Here is a 17941-nt window from a genome sequence, read left to right on the forward strand (position 1 = left end):
TGGCATTGGCTCCTGGCCAGGGGAATGTCTATCACAGCGGTACACCTGCCAGGTCAGCAAAACGTAGAGGCAGATTTCCTGAGCAGACATCTAGAAGACGCGCACGACTGGGTCCTACACGACGAAGTCGCCGAGGACATCTTCGGTCAATGGGGTCGACCCCAGTTGGATCTCTTTGCAGACGAAGTAAACAAAAAATGCCCAGACTTCGCATCCAGGTTCTGCCGTCCGGGATCTCAAGGGAATGCCCTGTTGATTAACTGGTCAGGGATATTTCTCTACGCCTTTCCACCGATTCCCCTCATACCGGCAGTAATCAACAAACTTTACAACTCCAGAACCAGAATGATTCTGATAGCGCCACAATGGCCCCGCCAATTCTGGTACACGGATCTACTCAACTTATCGGAAAAACCTCACAGGAGGTTGCCGTGCAGACCGGATCTCCTGAGCAGAATGGAAGGCAGAATCCTACATCCCAACCTTCCCTCTCTGAGCTTGACAGCATGGCTCCTGAATTCCTGCAGTATGGGCACCTAGGGCTCTCACAGGAGTGCATGAACATCTTGAAAGAGTCAAAACGACCTTCCACGCGGCGTTCTTACGCTTTTAAGTGGAAGAGATTTTACATCTGGTGCTCTCAACAAGGTATAAACCCCATACGAGCTCAGGAGGATGTCATACTGTCCTATTTGCTTCATCTGGCGAAGTCTGGTCTGCAGGTATCATCTATTAAGGTACATTTGTCGGCAATTACAGCTTATCGTAAGTCGCCTTCTCAAGAATCCTTCTTTACGATACCTGTAGTCAAGGATTTCTTAGAAGGCTTGAAAAAGGTTTTTCCTCCCATTCGGAGACCTTCTCCTCCATGGGAACTGAATGTAGTCCTGTCAAAACTTATGGGCCCTCCCTTTGAACCTATCCACAAGGCCTCTTTACAGCACCTTACGTGGAAGACGGCTTTTTTGGTGGCCATTACTTCAGCGAGGAGGGTCAGCGAAATTCAGGCTCTGTCTTGCAGAGAACCGTACACGTTTTTTCACGATAATAGAGTGGTTCTGCGAACTCACCCATCTTTCCTTCCGAAGGTGGTGTCAGAATTCCATATCAATCAGACTATGGGGGTGATTCTAACCCCGGCGGTCGGCGGGAGCACCGCCGACAGACCGGCGGTGCCCCGCAGGGCATTCTGACCGCGGCGCTTTGGCCGCGGTCAGTGCAGGAAAACCGGCGGTCTCCCGCCGGTTTTCCGCTGCCCCTTGGAATCCTCCAAGGCGGCGCAGCTTGCTGCGCCGCCGAGGGGATTCCGACCCCCCCTACCGCCATCCAGTTCCCGGCGGTCCGCCCGCCGGGAACCGGATGGCGGTAGGGGGGGTCGCGGGGCCCCTGGGGGCCCCTGCAGTGCCCATGCCACTGGCATGGGCACTGCAGGGGCCCCCGTAAGAGGGCCCCTAAATGTATTTCACTGTCTGCTGCGCAGACAGTGAAATACGCGACGGGTGCAACTGCACCCGTCGCACAGCTTCCACTCCGCCGGCTCGATTCCGAGCCGGCTTCATCGTGGAAGCCTCTTTCCCGCTGGGCTGGCGGGCGGCCTGAAGGCGGCCGCCCGCCAGCCCAGCGGGAATGTCAGAATTACCGCCGCGGTCTTTCGACCGCGGAACGGTAACCTGACGGCGGGAAGGTCAGGATGAGGGCCTATATCTTTACCGACTTTCTTTCCCAATCCGGAGACTCCGGCTGAGAAAGCATTGCATTATTTAGACTTGAAAAGAGTGCTGAAATTCTATTTGGACAAAACAAAACCGATTAGATATTCTAACCATTTGTTTCTGAATTATGGTCATTTAAGAACAGGAGAGGCAGCGTCTAAACGAACGATATCAAGATGGATTGTGTCTTGTATTGTTAACACTTACCAGCTGGCTAATAAACAATTACTGGCTAGGCCAAAAGCGCATTCCACAAGGGGAAAAGCGGCTACTGCTGCCCTCCTTAACAATGTACCAATTTCCGAGATTTGTAAGGCTGCTACATGGAAGTCGGTGCATACCTTTACTAAGCATTACTGTTTAGACTCGGATGCAAGAGCGGATGCCCAGGTGGGGCAGGCCTCTCATAGAAATCTATTTGCATGAATATGTATTCTTTCCTGCACTTCTTTCAGACAGTCCGCAGAGTCTAGGGATGGGCTTGCTAATCTATTCAATGTTTATGACTATTGATGAGGATCCCCTGGAAGAGAAGGATAAGTTACTTACCTGTAAATCCTAGTTCTCTTCCAGGGGTATCCTCATCAAAGTCATAAACAACCCACCCTCCTCCCCGGACTCAAGTCTCCTAGAAGTGCAGGACAGATTATTTTTCTGATCAGTTACACAGATTGTCACCGTAAAAAAGTACTGACCTAACTGTGAACGAACTGTCGCCTTCCCTTCACCCCTGAGGCATGGTGGGATACTGGAGGTGCTCAGGGTCTTAAAGGCACGGTGCCAAAGTTTTTATGGTTCTCCTGTGTTAACCTGCATGCAGCCTATTGGCTAAGAATGCTTCATTGTTCTTCAATGTGTTTTTTTTCTATTTTTCTCTGCTATTTACTGCTGTTTACTTCCCTAAGTCCAGTTTTTGGGGCTTAGGTAGATATTTATGATCTATTGTGATTTTATAATATGAAAAAAAAAAACTTGCATAGAAATAAAGCATTTTAGCCTATTTATGATTATAGCCTGCATTGCTGTTTTACACATGATAATATGTATGTATTTTATATATATATGCTCCGGGGTCCCCGCACAAGGGCGGGAATATTCAATGTTTATGACTTTGATGAGGATACCCCTGGAAGAGAACTAGGATTTACAGGTAAGTAACTTATCCATATTTACCATTACCTATGCGCCACTTGATAGCAGCTGTGCTTCATAAGCTAGCAATGGTGGACCTCATCTAGAAGGTGGTCAGCCCAAGCCATGTGTTTCACCATGCGCAGCTGCCCTGACACATTCCAGGGGGAAATCCCTTGTGTGTGGACATGTGCCTTTCAAACAAGTCCATAAGATTTGAACTTCACATATTGCCAATCATTGAGAACTTGATTATACATGCATAATGATGCCCTGGTGCACGCATGCATGACATTTGATCTTAAAAATAAAACAAATAAAATAATTTTATAAAGAAATAACCTATCTTTGTGCACAGAAATGAAACACTGACGTAAGAGTAAAGAGCATTAACATGTGATCAGCACTATAAAAATAATTAAAAATAGACGAATATGATAAACATTGTTCCCCAATTTTTGTAAGCTATGAACAGTCATTTGTATGCCAGAAAAGATTTCATAACTATTACATTTTTCATAGTTTACTTTCTGAGTTTAAGTGCTCTATGTTGCTATCTGGTGTGACCTGTGGGACGAGCATTTGAGTCCTGGCAGGGCCAGCTCAGAATTTCATATTAAAAGAATAATGCTAAAAAATGTTTTTATAACACATGAAATTGACAGAAACCGTTATAATGAGTGTTAAGCCTGTCAGCATTAGGGTGTTTTTCCCCCACAACATCCCCCCACTCTAGGCCCCCACCCCTTGTCTCTATTTTTCTGACCTTGTTTTTGTTGGTATTAGGACTTTGCGCACCTTCCACTGCTAACCAGTGTTGAAGAGCTTGTGCTCTCCCCTCGAAAACATGTTAATATTGGTTTATACAAAAGTGACTTATTTAATTTACTTCTAAGTCCCTAGTAAAGTGCACTACATGTGCCTAGGGCCTGTAAATTAAAAGTTACTAGTGGACTTGCAGCACTGACTGTGCCACTTACTTAAGTAGCCAATTAAATATGTCTAAGGTCTACCATTGCACATCCTGTTTGTGCAGATTAAACTGCCATTTCGACCTGGCACAACAAACCTTTTTCTAGGTTCCAAAACTTTCCTATAAGTCGCCCCTAGAACAGGCCCTAGACAGCACAAAGGGCAGGGTGCAATATATTTAAAAAGTAGTACATGTACTTTTAAGATTTACAGGTCCTGATGGAGAAGAACTCTTAAAGTAATTTTCCCTACTGCAAGGCCTACCTCTCCAATAGGGAACATTGAAATTGCCTTATTACATTGTATAAGCATAATTTCCAAATGAGAAGAGAGAATTCCTTCAAGTTTAGGGCCTTTGGAATCATAATTTAAAATCATAATTTATGGTGAAGTTGAATTTTAAACTGCAATTTTGACAAAGCCACTTTTCGAATGTTGGCATTTTCCTGCCTTATCCATTTAGTGCCTGCAGCCTGTCTCTAGTCACAATACTGCATATAGTTGACAGGTGGGCTTTGTTCATTCTCCCTAGACAGCTACACACAATGAGAGCATAAGTGTGACTTGATGGGCCATCCTGGCAGGATGGGAGGGAGGAGCTGGGTACAGCCTCACTTACACCTGAATAGGCTGTGCCCTGTCCCCTGTAGTTAATCTGGAGCCAGGGCAGGGCATCTGTGCACTTCAGAGGCCTGTCTTTGAAGTGTCTCCCACTTCAAAGGCACCGGTGGGTATAAGAACTGAATCTCAGACACCCCCACTTTAGTACACTTCTGGACCTGTGGATACTCTGCCTGGAAGAAGGACTCCGGTGCTGCTGAAGGTACTGCAATCCTGCCCGGCTGCCCTCTGCTGGACTCCTCTTTTGCTGTGCTAACCTGCTGCCTGCAGCCCTTTTGTCTAGGTGAGAAGGACTGGACCTGCATTTCTTGAACCCAAAATGACTCTCAGGGCTAGTTGGCTGGCCTCCTGATCTGGAGTCTAAAGGATCTAAAAGACGTCCTGCCACCCTGGTTCTGCACCTGGACTCTGCCATCTGTGAGTCTGCCCTGCCAAGTGGTTCCACCCCAGTGTTGGACCCTTGAAAGTGGGCTTGAGGTGCCTGCCAGCAGAACTGATGCAGCCTCTCTGCTGAGCGACACATCTCCAAGCAGAAGCAACGCAATTCTGATGCTGCTTGGGTTGAACCATCACAAAATACTCGTATCGCCTCAGCATCCTGAGTTCGATGCATCGTCTTTATAACCACCGCTGTGCAATGCTTTTCCCGGTGCAAGCTCCTCGCATTTCCCATCAACAGCAGCCTCAGTTCCGAAGCTCCGCATCACAGCTCCACCTCTCATCAGAACTGATGCATCGCCTTGAATGTGCAGTACATCCTCAACACCATCCTTTGCATTGCAAGCCACATCAAAACAGTCCTTGACGTTGACGAAACTGGACCTTTAACCACAGCATCACCACATCTCTGAACAAATGCATCTCCTCAGCTGCATGAGACATCTTTCACATGGATCCAGAGAACACTCCGCAACCAGGATTTAAGGTACTTTGTTCAGCAGGCTTAACTGAGTGCCTGTAACCAGCCCGTGCTCCATTGCGGTCGGCTTGAAGTTATGACTTTGTTCCGGTCTGGCGCGACCACAAATCCTCAATTTCGCCTCTTGCTTCAAGGCGCTATTTTTACTTAAAACTTTTTAATTTAATATCTCCGGTTGTACTAATTGTTTTATTTGTTGTTTTGGTCTTGTTTTATTTAATAAAATCTACTCTACTTTTCTAACTCATTTGTAGGCTTTTTTTGTGGTGTGTTTTCAGTGTTTTACAGTTTGAATTCTTGCACAAATTCTTTACATTTTGTTTCTAAGTTAAGCATGGCTGCTCTGTGCCAAGCTACCAGGGCTGGAGCACACGTTCATTCGGGGTTTGCTTGCATCTTATTCAATGCTTAATTTGTAAATAAAAACGTGCCGGTGCCCAAATCTCTCCTCTGAAACACGCGGCTGCTGCAATTAAATATGCGAGCACGGAATACCGAGGCAGATAATCCTGAAGCCATCTCTGGCCTCTTTAGTCTATTTGCAGCTACTCCCTGCCCCTTCAACTCACTCCTGCAGCTTTCTGCTTTCTCCATTTGTGACTCTTTTTCGTTTTTCTCTTCCTCCATCTTTTCCATAGGTGTCTTTTGCTCGCAGCAAATCCTTGAGGCAGAAAAATAAGTGCCGGCCTTGGAAACCACCGGCACAAATTAACCACTGGTCTTATTGTGACAAGGATTGTGGTCACTCCTTGACTAGGCCTGACACCTTAGTCAACCAACAATCCAATTTCTTACAATGTGCTGTATACAAAAAGTTCCAAAAAACGCAAAACTATTTAAATGTATCGTTGTTTTGAAAATAAACTATGGAACTGTGTATCAACAATGTAGAAAAGAAACAAAGGCGACTTTCACTTTTGAATTTTTTTTAGCAAGGATAGTTTTTTATAAACATAAATGCAAAACGTCATCATGATTTGCCAGTTTTATCTGTAAAATTGCATATTGAGTTGATTAAAAGATGAGTTGTTATTAGCTTGACATAAATAGCAAACGATGCATGCGTTTTTAATACGAATGAAATCTGCATACTAAATCTTTTATTGGATAAGCTGGGAGTCGATGACATTGACTTGGTGAGTTTTCATCTTGACGTCCAGCTGGTAGAAAACACACAGATCCTGGGAAGCCTCAGAGAAGGGCGACAACTCTTTGCCTAGCAGTCAAAGGCCGTAGTTAAGTGAATGGCATTATAACACATGGTGGGACTTTCCTCCGACTGATATACATTTTCACTGTTTCCCAAAGATGATGAATTTGAAGCTGTGCAGCATAAGGTGCCAAAGCTGGAGTCGGAGCCAGAAGCAGATCCGGTCCCGGTGGTGGAGGAGTACGTGGATCTGGTAGGTGAAAGAGACATGGAGACCACTGTAATTGAAGGTAGCTTTATTGGATTTGGGTTCAAGTAGGTTGGTTACGGTGTGATGTCTTGGTAGTTGTTTAATGATATCTTCATGCCATACTCTACGTTTGACGGTTCTAGTGACCTAGGCTTTTTTTTAGGACTGTTTACACACCATACTAGATATACACAATTCTTTAATGTTCTCAAAGACATTGCTGTTCATCCTTCTTGAAAAGTCAACATCGCTGGTGATAACTGGAATCGCCACCGAGCTCCTTCTGTCCTAGTTCCAATATTTAGAGTAACAGGAAGCGGTTTGAGTATGCAAGTGTCTCCTCAGACAGTCCTGAAGCAGGACCTAGCAGCCGTTTTTTAAAAGTCATTAAAGCCTCATTTGCTTGTAATGTCTTGAATAAGTCAAGCACTTCTTCGACAGACAATCTTCGTTAATATTGCACATTGGATATGTCACCTCTATTCATGCTCCTGGAAAACTCTGGACAAAAAAGTCTTAACTGCAAAATTGTCACTGCCAAACCTAAATGTAGATACAAAGCTATTGGCTCTGCCAATGCTGGTTTGTATTTGCATTGTTTGTGGCCAAACCATTCAGAAGTGGCTACCCGTGAACTCCCATTTCAGTTGTTTCCTCTGTTTCCTGTTTGGAGGTTCTCTGCCAAGGTATCAGTGCCCCTATCAGGAACTAGCAGCTTACTGTCTTGTCACAGCCACAGTCTTCCACTCCAAGTACTTCGCAAACCTCCTACACAAGTTCTTCACCTGCATATAGGAGAGAGCAGAAACCATGCTCGGCAGATTAGAAAGTTTACAGGAGAGAGACAGTTGACAGAAACTACTTAGATTTCTGTCCGTAATCAATTAGTTGGCTTTCTCTTTCAAAGGATTGCCACTGTGTCTCTGATTCTAGTGAAAAGGGCCTGACTTTACCTTCGGTCCTCAGGCAAGGCTTGAAACATAGAATACTGTTACCATAGAAATCTGGTACAAAACACTGGCACAAGCGGGGAATCGACATCGACGTCCCTTCCTTCGGCTTGCAGTGTATAGACACCTTCTAGGATCTGGTTTTGGATCTAGACCATGCCCCCATCATGTAGAGTGGCGGGAAGCACAATAATAGGTGTGGTACCACTGACTTTGCCATTCACTTGCACAAGATCTTCACAATGTGTTTCCTACTCAACCTGAGCTGGAGGAAAGAATATAGACGTTCTCAAACTTGCAAGTCCATATTGTTGGTGTCTTACATCTCACACACCGAAAACTCTGTCAGGACTCTTTAGTCACGAGGCACCATGTGCTCCTAATTGGTAAGTGTAGGAAGTTGGCTCTGTATATATTATTTCAAAGTAAGACATAGTGGCACAGAGTCCAAGGGTTCCCCTTAGAGGTAAGATAGTGGCAAAAAGAGATAATTCTAATGCTCTATTTTGTGGTAGTGTGGCCGAGCAGTAGGCTTATCAGAGGATAGTGTTAAGCATTTGTTGTACACACACAGGGGCAATAAATGAGGAACACACACTCAAAGACAATTCCAGGCCAATAGGTTTTTATATAGAAAAATATATTTTCTTAGTTTATTTTAAGAACCACAGGTTCAAGATTTACAAATAATACTTTAAATTAAAGGTATGTCACTCAGGTATTCTAGGAACTTTGAATAATCACAATAGCATGTACAGTTTTGAAAAAAATGTCAATAAGCTAATTTAAAAGTGGACACTGCAAAAATCAACAGTTCCTGTGGGAGGTAAGTAAATGTTAAGTTCACAGGTAAGTAAAACACTTACAGGGTTCAAAGTTGGGTCCAAGGTAGCCCACTGTTGGGGGTTCAAGGCAACCCCAAAGTTACCACACCAGGAGCTCAGGGCCGGTCAGGTGCAGAGTTCAAAGTGGTGCCCAAAACACATAGGCTTCAATGGAAATAGGGGTGCCCAGGTTCCAGTCTGCCAGCAGGTAAGTACCCGCGACTTCGGAGGGCAGACCAGGGGGGTTTGTAGGGCACTGGGGGGGGGGACACAAGCAGGCACAGAAAGTACACCCTCAGCGGCACAGGGGCGGCCGGGTGCAGAGTGCAAACAGGCGTCGGGTTTTCAATAGGAAACAATGGGGAGACCTGGGGGTCTCTTCAACGATGCAGGCAGGCACAGGGGGGCTCCTCGGGGTAGCCACCACCTGGGCTAAGCAGAGGGTCGCCTGGGGGTCGCTCATGCACTGGAGTTCGGTTCCTTCAGGTCCTGGGGGCTGCGGGTGCAGTGTGGTTTCCAGGCGTCGGGTTCCTTGAAGCAGGCAGTCGCAGTCAGGAGGAGCCTCTGGATTCCCTCTGCAGGCGTCACTGTGGGGGCTCAGGGGGGTCAACCCTGGCTACTCACGGGCTCACAGTCACCGGGGAGTCCTCCCTGTAGTGTTAGTTTTCCGCAGGTCGAGCCGGGGGCGTCGGGTGTAGAGTGGAAAGTCTCAAGCTTCCGTCTGGAAACGTGTGGTCTTTAAAAGTTGCTTCTTTGTTGCAGATAGTTGCAGTTTGTTGAACAGGGCCGCTGTTCTCGGGAGTTTCTTGGTCCTTTAGATGCAGGGTAGTCCTCTGAGGCTTCAGAGGTCGCTGGACCCTGTTGGATGCGTCGCTGTTGCAGTTTTCTTCGAAGTAGGGAGACAGGCCGGTGGGGCTGGGGCCAAATCAGTTGTCGTCTCCGTCTTCACTGCAGGGCTTCAGGTCAGCAGTCCTTCTTCTTCTTTAGGTTGCAGAAATCTATCTTCCTCGGTTCTGGGAGCTCCTAAATACTCAATTTAGGGGTGTGTTTAGGTCTTGGAGGGCAGTAGCCAATGGCTACTGGCCCTGAGGATGGCTACACCTTCTTTGTGCCTCCTCCCTGTGGGGAGGGGGGCACATCCCTAATCCTATTGGGGGAATCCTCCATCTGCAAGATGGAGGATTTCTAAAAGTAAGAGTCACCTCAGCTCAGGACACATTAGGGGCTGTCCTGACTGGGGGGTGACTCCTCCTTGTTTTTCTCATTATCTCCTCCAGCCTTGCTGCCAAAAGTGGCAAGAGCAACATGTCTGGTGTGTGGCAGGCTGGTAAAAACTAGTCAGCCCACATGGGAGTCGGGTATGTTTTCAGGGGGCATCTCTAAGATGCCCTCTGGGTGTATTTTTACAAGAAAGTGCACACTGGCATCAGTGTGCATTTATTGTGCTGAGAAGTTTGATACCAAACTTCACAGTTTTCAGTGTAGACATTATGGTGCTGTGGAGTTCGTGCATGACAGACTCCCAGACCATATACTCTTATGGCTACCCTGCACTTACAATGTCTAAGGTTTTGCTTAGACACTGTAGGGGGCATAGTGCTCATGCACCTATGCCCTCACCTGTGGTATAGTGCACCCTGCCTTAGGGCTGTAAGGCCTGCTAGAGGGGTGACTTATATATGCCATAGGCAGTGTGAGGTTGGCATGGCACCCTGAGGGGAGTGCCATGTCGACTTAGTCATTTTCTCCCCACCAGCACACACAAGCTGTGAAGCAGTGTGCATGTGCTGAGTGAGGGGTCCCCAGGGTGGCATAAGACATGTTGCAGCCCTTAGAGACCTTCCCTGGCATCAGGGCCCTTGGTACCAGGAGTACCAGTTACAAGGGACTTACCTGGGTGCCAGGGTTGTGCCAATTGTGGAGACATAGGTACAGTTTAGGGAAAGAGCACTGGTGCTGCGGCCGGGTTAGCAGGGTCCCAGCACACTTTCAAATCATAACTTGGCATCAGCAAAGGCAAAAAGTCAGGGGGTAACCATGCCAAGGAGGCATTTCCTTACAGTAAGCAACTGATGAAGCCTCTCTGGGGTACCTCAAAGGCCTTTCTCTGGACAGTATCTATTTGGTCTGGCTCCAGACCACATACAAAATGTTTTGCATTGTGTTTTTTTCCTTTTGACCAGAATTACATTGATATGGTGGCATGGTGCTTGTCTGATGTAGCACTCCCTAACTAAATTATTTCTACTTCCATAGTTCAAAAAAAATGGTTGAATCCATTACAACCTTTACAACTGGGATGCGTGGCTAATTAAATCCACCACTACCATTGTAATCTTTCTTTAGGCAGCATAACATGTTTTCATCATTCAGATATTGTTCATGCCATTCGTAATGAAAACCTTCAAATAGGTAAATTTACCATGCACCACTGTGGAACCATAACCATCTGCTAAAGGCCGAGTTAAGCAACAGACTTTAAAGTTAAACCGGATTTTATTCACAGCTTGGGTGATCGAATTGCTGTCTGTAGATGCAATATGAGTAGTAAGTGGCACTGGTGTAGGAGGAGAGGGTCCCACTTTCTTCCATCCCCGAGCAACAACACTTTGAGTTCTTCACAAATGTAATGCAACTCCTACTTTTAGTGAAGGCGAATACCCATGGTGTGGCCATTCATGTTGTGTTCATTTTTCTATATTTTGGACTACAATGAAAGCCCATTTTAACATTTCTGCAACAATTTGTCTCTTTCTGATGGATACAACTACCTGTGGATTCCTCACCTATTGAATACTCCCATTGCGCCAGCATCCAACGGAAATCTTCTTCCTAGCTTCTGCACATCGACGAGCACGTCACAATTGCCCACGCGATGCCGTCTGACGTCATACAGGCAATAAGAGGTCCTCGCCGACGTGCCGACGTCAGTTCCCTTTTTCCTTGCCATTCGAACGACGGTTATTCTTCGAGGGAGCTACTGTTTTCGCTTTGAGGCAGTTTACAATGTCGCAAAGAAAGTCTGTTTGTGGTGTCTTAGTTCCGACCACGACGTTGACAAATGTGACTCTTGTCAACGGATGAATCCAAAGGCCTTAAAAGAGTGAGAAGCAAAGCTCTTTTTGGCGAAGTCGAAGAAAAAGGAGAAAAGACATCATCGCAAGTCGTCTTCACCGAAGTCGCATCGGCGTCATCGGGACTCCCGGCGCTGGCGAGAATCTCGACGCCGGTCGAGTAGGGAGAGATCGCGATCGAGGTCACCTTCGACTCGACATCGGAAGACTTGGGAAGTGAGTCCCACCATCTTTCCCCAACCGCAGATGCCGTTAGCATCTCTGACATCCCCGACGTCGCCTGTGAATCCTCCTTCTGTGTTCGAGGTTCTTCGGCATCAAGAGTTTTCTCCAGCTTTGCAGACGTCTGGACCGGCGTTGATGTCGCCTCCAACCCAGGCTCCTCAGTACCCGGCTTTCACGGCCCCTGGAGCCGATAGTTCTGCATTCTTGAATGCAATGTTCTCCATCTTTCAGCAGATGGCTCCGGGTGGTGGACCGGCTGGTCCTTCGGGCCCTCTGGCCTTCAATATGGGTGCTCCGGCTCCGTTACGACAGGCACCTTTTATGCCCTTTCTTCCCATGGGAAATGTGGGCTCGGCGCCGGCGCCTATGGCATCAGCATCTCAGCCAGTGACGCCAAGTAGACCTGTGGTACCGGCGCCGGAACAGTCTTCTGTCCGTCCTTCTCCTCGTTCGGCGCCGAAGAAATCCATGGCGCCGTTAGATCCGGCGTCTGATGGATCCGAGGTGCGGCGTCAGGCTTCGACTTCTGCTGAAGCCATGTCGACGCCGAGGATAGAGGAAAAGACTACATTCGAGGAGGCTTGTTCTTCGCCTCCTTGAGGAACAAGAATATCGGAGACAGACATTAGAAGAAGGCGAGATTGAGGAATCTCGAGAAGATCTCCATGGCTTAGACACGGCTAGTGGTCTGGACACCTCTCCTGAATGGGACTTGTCATCACCTGGAGAGTATACGGAGGAGGCTGCAACATTTCATTCAGTCATCAGGAAAGCAGCTGACTTTTTAGACCTCCCTTTGCGGGGTCGGAGCCTAAGCCGAACATTTTAACGGAAGTGTTGCATCCTGCCTCAACATCTGCAGAGCCACTTCTGCCTTTTAATGAGGCCTTGTTGGATCCAATCATGGAGATTTGGAAGAAGCCGGTGTCATCTTCGGCGGTGAATAGATCTGTGGCTAGAAGATATCGAGTGGCTCCTGCTGACCCAGGCTTCCTCTCCAGGCACCCAACTCCTGAAAGCCTGGTGGTTCAGGCTTCATGCTCAGCCCGGTCTGCCCCAGGATCATTTCCAGCTGTGCCCTCAGATAGAGACTCTAAGAAAATGGACATTTCATCAAAGAAGGCTTTTTCGTCATGTAGCATGGCTTTGAAATCCACTAATGCTACCTGTATTTTAGGGAGATACATTTACGCCCTGATGGACAAAATAAAGTCGTCTCATACTGAGGTACCCCAAGAAATAATGAGCCTGGTTTCTGATGCTCAAGCAGCGGCAACCCAAGTTATTCAATCTGGGTTAGATACGACTGACTCTGTTGCCAGGGCTATGGGTACTGCTGTAGCTACAAGGAGGTAAGCCTGGCTTCGTAGCTCTGGATTCTCTTCTGATGTACAGTCGACCCTCTTAGACCTTCCTTTCGATGGCAATAAACTTTTCGGCTCCAAGGTTGACTCCGCTCTAGAGAGGTTCAAGGAGAGTAGGGCCACTGCGAAGTCTTTAGGCTTGCAAGCCTCTTCTTCTTCTGCTTCCTCCAGACTTTTTAGGAGGTTTCGAGGATTTGGTCGTGGTTCCTCCTCCTCCTTTCGAGGGAGATTCCAGCATCAACCCGCCTCTGCTCTCTCCTATAGATCTTACAGAGGGAGGGGTAGGGCCCGGCCAGAGGAGCCGCCCAGCAGCACTCTGCCTCTGCCTCTTCCTCTGGAGGGGTGCAGCATGGGAAGCAGCCTTAGACTTCCACCAATTCCTTCTCACTCCACTCCTGCAGGGGGGAGGTTATTGAGCTTTCTCCACAAGTGGGAGGTTATAACATCAGACTCCTGGGTCACCAGCATTGTGGGGAAAGGCTATGCCCTTCCCTTTCGGGAGTTTCCGCCCCCCATCCCGCCCGCCCTTCCTACTGTTCAGAAGAGCATCTCCAGTTACTAGAACAGGAGGTTCAAGTCCTCCTTTTAAAGGGTGCGGTGGAGTTGGTTCCAGAGCAGGAGAGGGGTCAGGGTTGTTACTCAAGATACTTTCTGATCCCCAAGAAGGATGGTCGGTTGAGGCCAATCCTGGACCTGAGGATCTTGAATTGGTTCCTCAAACAGGAGAAGTTCAAGATGCTGACCCTAGCTCAGGTGCTTTTGGCGCTGAACGATGGAGATTGGATGGTGTCTGTCGACTTGCAGGATGCTTACTTTCATATCCCGATACTTAGGTCGCACAGGAAGTATCTCCGGTTTGTGGTGGGGTCGCAGCACTATCAGTTTTCAGTCCTCCCGTTTGGTCTTACTTCAGCACCTCGGGTCTTCACAAAGGTGATGTCGGTGGTTGCGGCAGAGCTCATAAGGAAGGGGATAGCAGTATTTCCTTATCTAGACGACTGGTTGATCAAAGCCAAGTCTCCCAAGCTTGTGTTGTGTCACCTACGTTCGACAACCCAGCTGTTGTTCGACCTGGGTTTTTTAGTGAATATGCCCAAATCTCACCTAGAGCCCTCTCAGCGCCTCCTGTTCATAGGGGCAGTACTGGATACAACGTTGAATCGGGCCTTTCCTCCGCCTCAGCTGATTCAGGACATTCGGGCATTGGTACCAATGTTTCGAAGTGGAGCTGTCGTTCCAGTCCTCAAGGTCCTACGTCTGCTCGGTCTGTTCGCTTCTTGCATTCTGTTGGTCACTCACGCTCGCTGGCACATGAGGGCTCCTCAGTGGTGCCTCCGGAAGCAGTGGTCTCAACACAAAGGGGATCTCAAAGGATTGGTAAAGATCTCCGGGGACGCTGCTATGGATTTAAAATGGTGGATTGCGGACGGCAATCTTTCCCAAGGAAGGCCGTTCTCGCAACCTCCGCCGGTGACCACAGTAATAACGGATGCTTCCACTCTAGGGTGGGGAGCTCATCTGGGGGACCTGGAGATCAAAGGTCTTTGTTCTCCAGTAGAACAGATGTTTCATATAAATCTGTTGGAGTTGCGGGCTGTACGTCTTGCACTCAAGGCCTTCCTCCCATCCCTTCGCAGTCAGTCGGTTCAGGTCCTGACGGACAATACTACCGCGATGTGGTATATAAACAAACAGGGAGGTGTAGGGTCGTATCTTCTCTGCAGAGAAGCTCTGCGGCTTTGGTCCTGGGAAAAGGACCATCAGATTTGTTTGGTAGCAAATCATCTGGCTGGAGTCTTGAACGTGCGTGCGGATACTCTCAGTCGCCATTTCTCGACCCATCACGAGTGGCAAATCCCCTATAGTACTTAGATTTTTAAAAGGTCTCATTAACATTTCCTCCCACTCCTTTCATTATGCCTCAGTGGGATTTAAATCTAGTCTTAACATTTCTTATGGGTTCACTGTTTGAGCCTATGCATTCTTGCCCTTTAAGGTTATTAGTCCTAAAGACTGTTTTCCTTGTTGCAATTACTTCCGCAAGAAGAGTGAGTGAGCTGCAGGCTCTTTCTGTTAGACCCACTTACACATCTTTTTATGGGGACAAGGTGGTGTTGAGGACCAAGGCTGCTTTCCTACCGAAGGTTGTTTCACCCTTTCATATGGCCCAAACGATTACTCTTTCCTCGTTTTATCCTCCGCCTCATCCTTCGAAAGAAGAAGAAAGACTACACCGCTTAGACCCGAGGAGAGCGCTAAGCTTCTATGTGGACAGAACGAAGGATTTCAGGTTGGAGAATCAGCTCTTCATCGGGTACATGGGAAAGAGGAGAGGAAGGGCAGTCCACAAGAGAACACTATCCAGGTGGGTCATTCTTTGCATTAAAATGTGTTACTCTTTAGCAAAGAAGGAACCCCCTGATGGTATAAGAGCTCATTCCACCAGAGCTAAATCGGCCTCGGCTAGGGGTGTTCCTGTGGTCGACATCTGCAAGGTCGCAACTTGGTCATCCATCCACACTTTTGCGAAGCATTACTGCTTGGATTCTGAGGTTAGGAGGGATAGCCATTTTGCACGGTCAGTGCTGCAGGATTTCTTGGTTTGACCATTCAGGCACCCTCCACCGAGTGCGGTACTGCTTTGGGACTCTATTCAATAGGTGAGGAATCCACAGGTAGTTGAATCCATCAGAAGAACGAGTTACTTACCTTCGGTAACAACTTTTCTGGTGGATACATTAACTACCTGTGGATTCCTCACGGTCCCACCCGCCTCCCTGTTGCCTGTCTGGTCTAACCAAGTTGTTCTTGGGTGTGCTCCTCTTGGTATGTGAGAGCTTGTACATATACTGTGTATATATATATATATATTTTTTTTTTTTTAAAAAGAGGATCTTGAATTTTTGGAATGATATGTTTATCTTCGATTTTATTAAACATTGTTATTTCATTGTTTGTCTCAATGGCCTATTAGTCTCAGGCACGTAAAAAATGTTGGTACTGACGTCGGCACGTCGCCGAGGACCTCTTATTGCCTGTATGACGTCAGACGGCGTCGCGTGGGCAATTGTGACGTCCTCGTCGACGTGCAGAAGCTAGGAAGAAGATTTCCGTCGGATGCTGGCGCAATGGGAGTATTCAATAGGTGAGGAATCCACAGGTAGCTAATGTATCAGAAAAGTCGTTACCGAAGGTAAGTAACTCGTTCTTCTGTACCTCTGTTCTGCCTAAGTATTGAGATCTTGAAATAGGCAGTCATTCCCAGTGTCTCTGTTCATGTTTAGTTACAAGCAATGTTAGTTCGTACTTTAAATAGTACAATATTCTGTATTTTTCATTAAACTGAACGTGTATTTACATTTAGACTGCAGGCCTGCCTTTCATCAGGTACTGAAAAACTTTTTCTCCTTTCTAGGCAACCCTAAGTTAGAAGGTACCTTGAACTGATAGTATTTGTTTTAAAACATGCATCCTCCTCTTGGTGCCAACCAGAATACCTTTCGTTTTTGTCCCAGTAGTTCTCATTAGTTTGCATTTTTTTCTGTCAGTGCAGATTTTACCACTGACAGTTTCCTCGTGACCTACAGTACTCATTCACATGTTCTAATTATTCTCTCGTCCCTTCCTGTAAGATGTGAATTGTGGAATCTCAATCATGCTTCAGCCATGTTGGAGTTTTCAGCAACCCCATACATCCGTTATCCTTCATTGGAGCAGAGGACCCCCTTGGTCCCCAGCTTTCTTTCCCTAATATTACTCCTAACAAGAGATCCCTGCAACACTTAATGGACAAACCTATTTTGCTCGATCGGTCCTTACCTAAATTGCATTTCACATGTATGGAAATACAAGTTGCTTCCTCAATATGGTTCAGAATAAGACTATTTGTATTGTATTGTAGAATTTATATAGTGCTTGCTACCTCTATATGGGACGCTGAAGTTTTGGCCTACACGAGTAGCATGCTATACCATGTAGAATGTGTGGTTGGTAGAATGTTGTTTTTATTTTGATTCTATGTGGGTAATGTTTCTATGTTGTGCGTGATTACCACAGAGTTGCGGTTATTGTGTTACGGGATGCATAGGGTGGCAGTGTGTTGGATGACAAGTGTAAGAGACAGATGTGCAGGTTTAACAGCTCTGCAGGTCCCTTTATGGTATAGGTACTCAGAAACATTTTCTCAGGGTGTAAGTGGGTGTGCTATACATTCATTGCACAGTGTGAAACAAGAAACCTTGGGATTAATCCTGGCTTTTCCACTTTACTAAATTCTGTCATCCTAGGCAATTGTACAGTTTCATTTTCACTCCTTTGTCTTCATTATCATATATAAGATGACGTTGAAATACACGATTCCGGATATGCATTGTAAAAAAATCTTCTCCTGCTTTTGATTTAATAAACTATAATATTTTTGATTTATAATAGGAAACCAGCCCACTGCACTTAACAACAGACTTGCATTTCAGTTTACCATTGACATTATTGTCAGGGTGGAGGAAGAATGAATGAATGAGTGTTTGCAACCATTACTTCAATAAAATATTTCTCAATGCATTGATATAATGTAATGTATTGCATGTTAACGATATACACTTTTTGAACTTTTAAAATACCTTATCATATATTTACACTTTTCCTGCAAGATGTCTTTATAAATAAAGATGTGTGTAAAGATAGGTGGTGCAGGATAATCTAGTTACCTCCTTTCTTTCACTTCAATTAATCTTTAAATAAAGGCTGGCC

At 46.5% G+C, this 17941-nt stretch overlaps 1 protein-coding gene across 1 annotated transcript in view; it reads left to right on the plus strand.

Annotated features, from left to right (window-relative positions):
- The window catches only part of DNAH2 (dynein axonemal heavy chain 2), a 1666550-nt gene that overhangs the window by 68269 nt on the left and 1580340 nt on the right, over positions 1-17941 (plus strand). Inside the window, exon 3 of the mRNA XM_069218683.1 lies at positions 6664-6758. Within this exon, the coding sequence (XP_069074784.1) occupies positions 6664-6758 (95 nt within the window). The remainder of the gene's footprint in view (positions 1-6663; positions 6759-17941) is intronic.

Source organism: Pleurodeles waltl, chromosome 12 (assembly GCF_031143425.1).
Source record: "Pleurodeles waltl isolate 20211129_DDA chromosome 12, aPleWal1.hap1.20221129, whole genome shotgun sequence".
In the NCBI taxonomy this organism is placed as follows: domain Eukaryota; kingdom Metazoa; phylum Chordata; class Amphibia; order Caudata; family Salamandridae; genus Pleurodeles; species Pleurodeles waltl.